Source organism: Procambarus clarkii, chromosome 74 (assembly GCF_040958095.1).
Source record: "Procambarus clarkii isolate CNS0578487 chromosome 74, FALCON_Pclarkii_2.0, whole genome shotgun sequence".
Classification (NCBI taxonomy): domain Eukaryota; kingdom Metazoa; phylum Arthropoda; class Malacostraca; order Decapoda; family Cambaridae; genus Procambarus; species Procambarus clarkii.
In genome coordinates, this window is record NC_091223.1 from 14,600,892 (window position 1) to 14,613,588 (window position 12,697).

A 12,697-nucleotide genomic window follows, 5' to 3' on the forward strand; every position below is an offset into this window, starting at 1 on the left:
AATAAACTCAAAGTGTGCAAGAAAAAATAAATTATGTAAATTGAGCGTACAGTGCAGGGGGGGGGGGTTAACACCTTAGTGTTCCAATTGATGCTAAAACATCTTATCTCCAAATTCCCAGAAACCACTTATGTTAAGCAGTGTGGGTATAGCTTATCAGAGGGAGCAACCAATGTATCAGAGATCATCGTAGCAAACTACCTGTCAACTTTTCAGCACACCACTCGCCCTGGGCCACCATCATTCTTGTACTATTAATCTAGGTAAACATTGATTTTTAATACTTTGTGTGAATGCTGTTATTAAATCTTACTTACCTAGTTATATCATTATTTGCATAATTTTTATGACAGAGGTAAGAATAATTAAACTGTAGTATACAAAAGACATTTATTTACAAAATTTAGAAGAATATATATATATATATATATACAAAAGACTTAAACATGTTCACACCAAGAAACTTCATAACATGTTTTGAACATCATGCTAACACACTTTCAGAACTCATAGTTAAAACATTCAATACTGTATATTACATACTAAAATGGGCAGCTAATGTAGAAATGAGCTTTTTAGTAATATGCAAGTATTTTATCCATTGCATAAGCTAATGACTGATACCAGCTGATGCTTCAACCTTGCAGAAATTAAACACTCCATGAAAGGTATGGATATTTTGTGCCAAAGTAAGTTACCTAGAATGAATGGACAATGCAAAGAATATAACATGCCCAATAAGAGATGCTAGATTGCACACACTTCTTTTTAGTCTTATATTCTAATGCTTGACCTATTGATAAAATTACGGTATTAGCTTCACAAACACTTTTAATGTATCATTAGTCTGAGGTGCTGACATACCACCATTCACTGTACAGTACTGAACTACAGTCATATATAGTCATATGTACTATACAAATAAGAAAATAGATTTATACAAATACAGTAGATTCGGTCTTGAATGAAACAATTGGTTCTGTACTCGCTCCATTGCATCCAGTCATTACTAACACACCACACTAAGTGTGGCAAGTAATGGAAATAATATGGCATGGTTTTAGCATTTTTATATTGAAATCATTTGGATGAAATAATATTTTGTTGAATTTATTTATACTGGAAATTAGTCAAATTCATCTTGTCCAGATGCTGAGTGCTCTCTAGCTAGCCTGGCTTAGTGTTTGATAATTACTAATTCAGATACCATTTCTGTTAAGTCTGATTTTTCATTAGACTGAGCTACACTGTAGCAGCAATCCACTATACAGTGGAATTAAGCACTGTATTCATATTTACAGTTTTGTTTTCATTACATATTGTTAACTATCATTTCTTGTAATTACTTTAAATGCACATATGGTAGACCTTGTATTTTATTTTAGGAGTGTAAATGGTTAAGAATATCAACTGAACAAAATGATGCATAACATGCTACTGAAAGAAATTTGTGATTACTTACAGTGATTACTCTTAACTTTATAGTTCTGTCCTTGGTAGTAGTACAGTACATATTATAGTAGTATGTATAGTCAGTCAAGGTAATAGGGAGGGGAACTTGTTTATCAGTTCTTTTTGTCAAATAGTATATTATAAGTACAGCAAATTATTATTTAACGTCCTTATACAGTACAATTTTTTTTAATTTAAATATACTCTTACTTAATAAATTATTCCTATATACATCTAAATTTTCTTAAAAAAATATACAAAGTACTTAATAGAATAAAATTTAAATGCATAAGACATGGGCAGAGGTGAAGTTGAGTTCTGGTATATTATTTTATCTTCAAATTTTAATGTTCTCTGCTATTGTTTCCTACAAGAACTGATGGCCTTATCTTACACTTAAGCCACCTAAATAAAATGTCAAGTGGCTGACTATTATTATGTAACCAAAAATCAGACTTTGTTGAACCAAGATAGATGTTGCATAGTTAATGCTGGTTTCTTATGGATTATTAACTGGTCTAAGTGAATGTTAACATCTCTGCGCATTTTAATTCTTTGCACGATGTACAGATAAACGTTCAATTGAATAATTTTGTTAAATTTTACTCAATTGATACTTGCTTAATGGGTATGCTGTAGTTCCAATAACAATGCCCAAGACCCAAGTTAATCTGGAAAATATATCAAAGTAAATTCGAGATACTGTACTCATAAAATGTCAAGAAACTTCAATAAATAATACTTGGTAAAGTTACACAAATTTGACAAAACCTAACTAGTCATTACTTTGTAGTGTTAATACAGTATACTCTTCTTGTTTAGACAACAAAAAGCAAATCAATTTGAAAATTTGGGTAACTTTGCTATAGTACTGTATGTGACCTTTGTATACATTACTGTAATCTTACTATATAATGCTTGTGACCTGTTGTGACTAATGTTATTGGGGTTTGTTATGGTCAACTACTAATATGAGTCATAAATCCACACTATTTTAGATGAGATCACACATACAACCACAAACAACAATTTTTTTTTTGTTTTTGTTTTTTTTGGACATGTAAAAAAAACAAAATGAACTATAGTAATACTTGACGTACTCTATTTACAATGTATGATTACATCAAGTGTTGTCAGTTTACCTTCAGCTGATCTTTCCCATGGCCGCCCTCTTGCCCTACAACCTTCACTGCCCGGATCTATACATCACACTACCTAACTGATTATAAACTAAAGTACACACACAAGGCCATTTCTTGTCTACCTGGAAAGATAATCAATTATTTTATATACTGTACATATATAATGCCTTCAACACTTTAATTTTGGCACTTGGAAGAGCAATAGTGAGGGGGGCATCATTTGCAACAAAATGTGTCCAGCTGCAAGAGTTCATAAAAACTAAAGTGGTCAGAACTAATTTTGGTTATTACAAGAGTTAATAATTCATGGTACTGTTATAAATGCCATAAGAGAAAACCACTGTTGAGTGGAAGACGAGGTGAGATCACAATTCTGTGTGCAAGAGGCCAGTTGTTGAGGTTATGGTGGCAACAGAAGTCCTCATAGCAGGTACTGGAATTTTTACTTTAGGTTCAGTTTGCTGCACTAATGGCATAGTCATGAGTTCCCGAGATGGCCGATCATTAGGCTCAGAGTGAACCATGGAATTGGGAGTAATAGGTCGCTGCTGCTGTCTTACATTGAACTCTGGGCCCATTCCAGTCCTTCCATAACCTCCTTGGTAATTCTGAATGATATTGTCTGTAGATCTTGACATAATAGGAGTATGTTGAGGAGGACGGTATTGAGTATCAAGCTGATCCACTGATTTTGCCATATTAGAATTCTGGTAACCTGGACGGTAAGGCTCCTTGGATTTAAGGATGGTATTTTCTGAGAAATCTGCGGTTTCAGTGGTGACTGTGTTGGGAGTGACTGAACGTGACTGTTCCTGGTGGTTGTTGTTAGACAACTTATCTAGATATTCTTTTACTTTGTAATCTTCAGACTCATGTGGAGGCCCAATGTTGTCAGTTGAGAAATACTGGAGATCATCCAAGGCTTTGTTTCTCTGTCTGGAGAGAGAATGAGAGGTGAAGTACACAGCCTCTTGTCTTGTTGCTCTAGAAGTGTTTACACAGTTATTTCATTTATAAGCAGCATCAAGACATGGACTCCATCTCTAAAGCTCTATCATATTTGAAAAGTAAAGTATTTATTTTACTTTTCAATGATACAGTATAGCCATCTGAAAACAACAACCAAAGTGAAAGAAGCAAGTGTTAATTGCGCAAGACTAAATTACAGCAAACAATTGTTAGTTGAAGCATAGGTAAACATTGGTGCGTGGTATCACAGATCGAGTAGAAGGGAGTGTGTCCATGTTTGTTAAATACAGGCTCTACTCTCGCACATCACCATTGTGGCCATCAGTGCTAAGAGCCTCGGTCTCCGTTTTGTAATACACCAGATCTGTCAGCGCCTTGCTCCGCTGTCTGGGGCAGGAGGATAAGTTTAGTATATACTGTACAATAAGCAAGAAGTAAAGTGTGACACTATATTCCTGATACTAACTGGAGTTAATTTAAATGCATTCATTATATAATCATTCTAATGAATTTTGTAGTGAATATCTGTTTTTAAGTACCATGCTTTCATAAAAGCTGTAAGAGTTAGCATGTAACAATTTACCAAGACTTTAATACTTGTATGCACTTAGAATCTGAATGCAACATAATTAAAGGCCAACATTTAATATCAAAGGATTATTCACTGATGTATATAATTTATAAGAATGCTGTATCATACTAACTAAAAATGTTCTGTACATTTACAAACATGACTTCCAAGTTACAGTACAGCAGTTTTACATAAAGAAAAAATTATAAACAAATTTTCCTGGACTAAGCATTCAATCTCTAGATATGTCAATTAAAAATATTAGGAGTCATGCTTTTAAGCTGTGGATGGTAATAGTTGAGATTTAACTATGTAAAAGCAGAACTAAATTTGAAGGATGGGTGTTTAAACTTGGGTAAGGGATGCAAGCTGTTTACAACATTAGTATTTACAGGCTATGATACTGCTTTCGGCTGTTTCATTTGTTTACCCCTCGTATTCTGGCTACAGATTGCTAAGTCATTTATTCGGAAATAATGAATATGCTCCCTAAGTTGGCTGGGCAGATGTTTAGGCCAATATTTGCAGGATTGGCTGCCTAGATGCGTGTGCCAGGTAGTATTGTTTACAACAGGATAAAACCCACACTTGTGTATTTGTGAAAATTATGTAAAGAATTTAGACAAAGTCTTTCACACTTTCCTGAGTGCTTTGTCACGGTCTGAGTATGTGATACTTACATCTCAGCATCTAATGACATTAGACATTGAGTACAAGTCTTGGCCTAATCACATACTCAGATCTAGACAAAGCACTCAGAGTGCAAAGGACTGTAAATTCTTTTCATAAATTTAACAAATACACATGTGGGTTTTTATCCTATGTTATGTCTGAGAAGACATTATGATTGCTTATTGTTTATAATGGTGCTGATAAGACTAATATAGTATTCTCAGTTCATTCCAATGTTGGTAACTTTTTAGTCATATTTGGAAGGGCAACGGGCTGGATGGTGGGAGGGATGAGCAGGCAGGCATAGTCGGCCAGTCCATTCTTTTTAGCATTTGCAACGTAATCGAGCTAATGTATTAAACTGCCCAAATGTAACAGAAGACCCAAACAGAAAAAGCTCCCCCACCATTATGCCAACCATCTGCCTTGCTTGCCCAACCAACTTGTTCACCAGCCCAGCCCACCAGCCTGCCTGGTCCACCCACCTCACCAGCTAGTAATCCATCCATCCATCCATCCTGCCTGCTTGCTAAACCCCCACCCATTTACTTGCTCCCCACCAGCTGGCAAAATGTCCAGGCAGCCATCTAGCCCAGCCCACCCATCCACCCTGCCTGCCAGCCAGGAATCCACCCAGCTTGCATGCCTGTCGGCCATCTGGGCCACCCGCCTTACACCACCCAATCAGCCTGCCCACTTATTCCTCCTTCATAGCCCACCCCAACCTGTCTGCTCACCAGCCAGCCAGCCAGCCATCCATCCATCTAGCTCACTTGTCTACCAGCCATCTCGACCATCTTCTTGATTAGTACATCCCATTTTGATGTGCAAGTCCTATTGGGCCAAAAACTGATGTACTAAAAATCATGGTGGCCCCCAAAATTGATGTGATATCTCTTTCCGTTTGTCTTAAGATACTGCACTTGTAGTATCATGTACTGTATTTTCCCTTTCAAGAAAACTGTATCGTATATTTGTACATCAACCCAGCCAGTTTATTAAAAAAATAAGGCAAGATGGAAATATAAACAAGTGTTCAGAAAACAAATTAAAAAAAAAAAAATTACCATATGGGGAATTTTTGGGTTGGGCTGTCATATTTGGAAGTTATTCATTAGCTCCTGGGACCGATCCCTCTGAAAACAGTATATTTGCCTGTACATACAATAGTATATGTGAACATTATACTGATGTGTATACATCATAGCAGTATAGTGTATATATAGCAGTATAATGCTATATACACAGTATGCTTCTGGGTATACATTATACTAATTATCAAAAGAGGTGCTAAGCCAAGAAAACTATGTAGCGCCAAGCATAACAAGATGAACATTCTACAATAACACATGCACAACAATGGTAAAATAGTAGGTGCTTCCCAGAAACTACCCATTATGCTGAAAGTCAGTACTGTATACTGCATATAGCAGTACAAGCAGAGCTTGTACTGCTTGTACTTTATATATGGTAAGTGGAACCTCTAGTATGGTTAGTAACCTAGAAATAGAGTCCATGATGAAAGTTTGAGGGAAAAAAAAAATGTTACATGAATAACAACAAAATATGCTCTTACCTGATAACAAAGAGTTTTATAAAGCAAAACTGTAATACTCCATTCTCACACAAACCTATTAAAACTCCATAACACATTTAGCAGAAACAACCATGATTTATTAATTACAAATATTACTACTTAATTCACCAAAACCAACATGTTAAATTATGGAGAGTAGGGTCAGGATTTGTTAAGCATTTACGTGTCCACATGCGCCTTTCCTCAATCATGGCGGCTAAACTTGCATTATTATAGTTTATGAGCCGTCAAAATCAAAAAGTGTTAGGTTTTGTAATCTTGGTGCTAGTTTCTAGTGTGAATTAGGAAATTGATTTTTTCAATCATATGAGGCATTGATTGAAAATGCCTCATATGATTGCCTCTACCTTTACCATGCTACACAGCATAAACAAAATAAAAAATCCACTTATTCCATTTCATTTTCTCAACTATATAAATTAATTAATCAAGGCCAGCAGCTTTTCCATACTTAAACCTGTATTTATATATTTATGGCTTTTCAAGTATAAATATTTACCTGGTGGTCACTATTTTGAATGAGCACTGTGCTTGTCTTTATGACTTCAATGGGTAGGAGTTTCCATAGATTGATTACATTATGCTTGAAAATGAATGCCAAATTGTTTCTATGAGGGTGTTCTTTGCTAGGACAGGCAGACTGATTGAAAAGATTATTACTTTTTGTAACCTCAATCTCACTTCTAAAAACTACCAGACAAATTCTCTTATTATTTTCCACCTGTCAACAAATGGCTCATATGCAATCACCACAACAACCTTAACACTTTCAGACTTTAGTGACACACACAAGTACTCGTTATTCTCACATGAGCACAGCGAGAGTTGAGGAGTGAGTGGCTGCCTGGGAGCAGGTCAACCATGTGCTCGTGTTTCATGGATATATACAGTATGAGCTTTTCAAATATAAATTGTATATGGATAGTTGCCATACTTGAATTTAAAATGTTGTACACATTCCTATACCATATATGAAGCAGTTCACAAATCTGATGAATTAACCAGCAAACTAGTTCTGTATACTTATACACACTAGAAACTCTTTAGAGCAGGAGGGTGAAATTGAACCGGCATCCTAAGCTACCCCGAGATGCAAGTCTTACCCACTGATCACAATATGCTCAAAAGATTCTCATAGAGATCACGTTATTGTGATTTCATTGTGTGTATACACACATTAACAAGCATTATGTATAGCAGTACACGAGAGTAGCATGTGTTTAGACACAAGGAGGGTTCAGACAGTTGCTCTTGTGATAAAAATGGGTCCTGCAACCTCCAGACTGAATCTTGTTGTTTGTTGTGAATTGTTATGCCATAATTTTTCTAGTGACATTTTTGTAGTGTTTGGACTATCTATGCAAATTTTTGGGAGTCTTCCACCAAGTCTTTAACTTTATGAATGTAAAGGAGACTTCTGACCTAAAATTTATAGAATACTTTAATGTATTTAAAAGAAAGTACTGGTAGCATTTTGCTCTACTACTATTAAGTAACAGTACTGCATGTACTACCACAACTTCCCAGCCACAAATATACTGCTTCTTGGGGATTAACACAAAACAGTACTGTACTGAATATAATTATGGCCTCAAGCCTTAAACCTCGCACTGCTCCAATCTGCATCTGATTTGTTAACTATTTTCAGGCAAATGCACCTCAATGTAGTACAGTACCTTCAAACAGCTACTTGCTTAATTATAGGTCTATCTTAACCCCCTAGTCAGGTTACCAATATAGGGTTCATCAATTTAAGGACCTCTGAATGTTGCACGATTTTGAGCAATAGGTAACCCGAAACAGGATTTTACTACCACTCTACCTCTAATGTTGGTAATGTGGACTCTTTCAAAGTCATAGGCAATGTGTCCAAGATATCTAGCTATCCTATGGCACAATTAAAATACTGTAGGCAAATACAGTATAACCAATTTTACACAAATCATTTAATGAAACCATCTGAAACCTCCCACTCTTCTATACACAACACGGTGAAGTGTGTATTTTATATATTACATAAAATGGTCAGAAAATAAGTGGCTATTTAAGCCAATTTACTGACATTTATGCAGTAACTAGCTATTGCATAGCTGTTAACATTTAACTAACAGAGTACTGTATATCGTTAACGTTTAAGTATGTACAATTTAAAACGCCACAACACTCGTACTATACAATAGCTTGACACTAAACTAAGAGTTTATGGTAGAGTAATACGAAACATACCTCTTGGCCGACTTCCACAGGCCACAGCACACAAATAGGACGACAAGCAGCACCACACAAAATGCCAGCGTCCCATAAAATGCTGCTACAATAGGCTGAGTCAGCTGTGTCCAAGGCTGATGGAAGAAAATATGATTTAAATTCTCTCTTCTTTTTCCAGTGCTGAATAATAAGTCACATTTGTGCATGCTAAGAAACCTTGTATAAAATAGTTCCTGTAACAAACTCTGCAATCTAACCCTTGTATATTTATTTACAAATAAAATGTATATTTATCTATATAGTTCAGATAGAATAAAACATGCAACAGGGATACCGTACTTCAGATTATTTCAGAATTATTATCACAGAGACGGCTTGCTGATGAGCTATCTAAATCATGTGAAATCAGATCTCCGTTACAAGAGCTGCATCCAATGTGAGTTTGATCCAGGCTTGTCCCTGTATTTGCTAATGTAAAACTGAGGACATTTCATTCAATATAAATAAAAAGAGAAACACAAATTTAATGTGATGTCAACAGCAAAATCATTCATATTTTAAATTACTATACCTATGTTTTTTACTAATACTATATAACAATCCTAATTTTATACTGTATTCTTTAGGCAATCCATAATGTAAACAATTACTCTAAGCACAAGTTGACAGCCAATATAGCTGTAATATACCTGTGCATTTATGAGAAAATAACCAATTCATATACTTGTACCAGATCTACCTGGTACCATGAGCACAAGTTGGTATTGCATTTCCAGGTATGGTGAAAATGAAGTTAATATCCTTTATTACAGTTTATGTAAAGGCGGCTGTATATTATTAACTTGTATTTTGGGTCTACACTGCATGCACTATCCTTTTTTTTCAGTTCATTGCCCCAGTATTTCTCCCATAACTCAACTTGCAAATACAGTATTGATATACAAGCCTCTTAAGACTCGAGAGATTTCCCTAAATGTGGGTGAGGTTGATCGAGTTGGCACCAGATACTGAGCAAGTTCAACAGTGCTCAACCTTCCTTCCTTCCTGACTGAAGTATACATGAGCCACTTTGCCAAACATGCAGCTGGATGCGTGAAGAGAGTGACAATAAAATACCTTCTGCCTGAATACTGTAAGGTACTGTAAGCAACCCTGTCTGGGAATTAAGGTGTAATCCAGTCATATGTAATGAGTGCTAATAACTCCAATACAAGAACTACAGATTTTAAGACAAAATAATAATGGAGTCTGCAGATTCTATCATTGATGATAATATGAACCAGAGAAATGATGACTAGATGATTAGTAATATTTTATCCATGAACACCTATGAATTATCCTTTCCATCCCATAAAAATTTAAATGAGAATGAAAAAAACCTAGTAATTACTGTACAATGACATCACAAGAACACTAATGTATGAAAAAAAATATCGAGACCATACAGTGAAATCAAGCCTGTGTGTGCCCGAGGATTTTAGGAATGTGGGTTCAATTCCATCATACACATTCAATAAAAATTCACCGGTAATTACTCAACCATATAATTTATAAACATTTGGATGATGTACAAGTAATTCTTAAAAAAAAAAAGACATTAATATTAAATTATTCTAATAATTGTTGTTCCACATCTTCTGTTTCAGAATATTTTGAATATAGAATATGAAGTATCAAAAATACTTACATTTACTGGCGGTGGGACAGTTGGTACCCATTCTCTTACAACTTGAGGGATATACATGGTCCAGAAGGTATTGTATGACTGGTGATAGTTATAGTGCATGCTAGTATTGAAGGTGGTGTTGATGCTCAGGTATTTCAGATTTCCTTCTAGGACTGGTTCCCAGTTCACCTTCAGGATCTCAACTTGAGTCTGTGTTGGGTTCCTGACAATAATGTCAAAACATGCTTATTTGATTTCCCTTTAACATAATTAATTATTTAAACTTCCATGAAAACTATGTAACCTTAATAATCTGCTCATATTTTATTAACTTTTTAATTAAATAAAAACTTTTTAATTTTTATAAAATCTTTTATAAACTTTGATAAAAGTTTAACTTTTTAATTAAATACTTGTAGAAGTACTTTGAAGTCAAACATTGTATAATGTTATCAGTTTATGTTATGTAGTAAATACACACTCTTGGCTGTAACAACCATTTCCCCAGGATCACTACAGATACTATTCCATACTTACTGAGTATATCCTTATGGCGTTAGAATATTTTATTAAGGACTATATTAATAATATGTTTCCATTATACAATTTGTTATATGCATTTCATTAAATGCACATAACTTACCCCCACTTGGCAAAGTTAGCGAAGGTCCTCATCATGAACTCTGAGATGTTGCGGTCTCCCTCACCCCACTGCTCGCGGGACACACGAAACTTTTCTGGATAGAAGTCTGGATCCATAAATGGTGCTCCAGAGAGGAAGTAGAATTCAATATTGTTGGGAATCTGCAAAATTGGGAATAGAGTATATACTATACTTTCATTAGAGAGTCACAGAAAAAACTTCTGTAATATAGCAAAGATCTATTTGTTTAACTTACTAAATATGGTTTTCAACCATCAGGGACAGAAATAGGAGTGATAGGTTTCCATAATAAATTTTATGTTAACAATTACAGATTTAAAATTAACATTACACAATTTAAAATAAATCTTCGAACTAAACGATGTAGTGTGCATAGGTTTAATGTACAAATGTTTATGAGCAAATAAAATAAGAACTTTATACAGAAGACTTATCTACAAAAAATGCTAAGCCAGTTTGGCTATAATGCATATAGAAGGAATATGATAACATGATAGGAGTATGGAGGGAAGGAATGGTGCCCAACCAGCTGGACCGATGGGGATCAAGTGCCGACTTGCACGAAGCACGGCTGTATCACTGTACCAATCGGTCCAAGTGGTTGGATATTTACACAGTAATAATCATCCTTATCAGTCACAGCTATGAATATTTTAATTATTTATATAGAAAAAAATAATTAAGTAAAGGAAACATGTTATAAAATGATTCAATGTGGAACAATATAATTTTTTAGTTCATGGTCAAGTTGAGTTCACTGCTAATTTTGCCATATGTAACTCAGCATTTATGCAAGTCGAAGTCACAGCTACTTATGTGGCTGAAATGCACCAAAATTCAACATCATGGCTCAAGGAAAGACCGACTGATAAGATGGCATCATTTAAACAGTGATGATTAATAATTCATAACGTTGGGGGGGGGGGGGGGGAAGACAGGCAGCCAGCGTGTATTTATACACGTTAGGCTTATGTTGAGGTCTCCCCCCCCCCAAAAAAAAAGGTCAAATTACTGATCCCCAGGATGCAACCCCACATCAAGCTGACTAACTGCTGAGTACCTACTTACTGCTAGGTGAACATATGTATTAGGTGATAGGACGTGCACCCAACTAATTCTGTCCCACCTGGGATTCGAACCAAAAATTCTCAATTGTGAGTAAATAACAAACCCAACTGTACTACCATATACTAGCAGTTCTCAATGGCAACCCATGATGAATAGCTACTAATTAGTAGCAAACATAAGATATTTGCAGTCTTTCCTTAGCATGATTCATCTAAACTGCTATTACTATACCAATCAAGACAATGATTGTTACTAACCTCTCTCCAAAATGGAAGTTTGAGAGCCTCTACTGTTGTGTTGAGGAGGTAGTAATAGGTAGGGACACTGTACTTTGAGGTGGAATTAACTAATACCTTCACTAGCTGATCCACACCAGACTTGTACAGTGCATCAGAGAGCATCTGAAAGCAAACATAGAGTTATTTTATGTTAAATTTGATAGTACAGAATTGTAATTTGTTGCAGCATATGCAAACGACAGTTATTCATACAAGTTATGGCATAAGAACAGTATTGTTCAGAGCTGTATAACTGGGTTGTTTCCTGATAAGAGGTTCTATTGTACCCACGAACAATACTATGCAGTCTTGGCAGGTTAACATTTTGCACTGGTTCAACTGAGATCTTTCAAACATCATTGTAGGGGTCATACTGGTGGAAGGAAGACACTAGATCTTCACTATGGGTC

General features: G+C 35.4%; 1 protein-coding gene across 2 annotated transcripts in view; it reads right to left on the reverse strand.

The window, feature by feature from the left end:
• Positions 1-376: 376 nt before the first annotated feature.
• LOC123767345 (cholinesterase) overlaps positions 377-12,697 on the reverse strand; it is a 42,351-nt gene continuing 30,030 nt past the window's right edge. The window contains exons 9-13 of one of the 2 annotated variants that reach the window (XM_045756961.2): positions 12,267-12,410; positions 10,921-11,081; positions 10,299-10,500; positions 8,630-8,745; positions 377-3,530 (exon numbers count right to left, since the gene is read on the reverse strand). In XM_045756961.2, the coding sequence (XP_045612917.2) occupies positions 2,960-3,530; positions 8,630-8,745; positions 10,299-10,500; positions 10,921-11,081; positions 12,267-12,410 (1,194 nt within the window). In that variant the 3' untranslated portion in view covers positions 377-2,959. Of the gene's footprint in view, positions 3,951-8,629; positions 8,746-10,298; positions 10,501-10,920; positions 11,082-12,266; positions 12,411-12,697 lie in introns of both variants that reach the window. The other variant, XM_045756962.2, reaches the window with a different exon arrangement.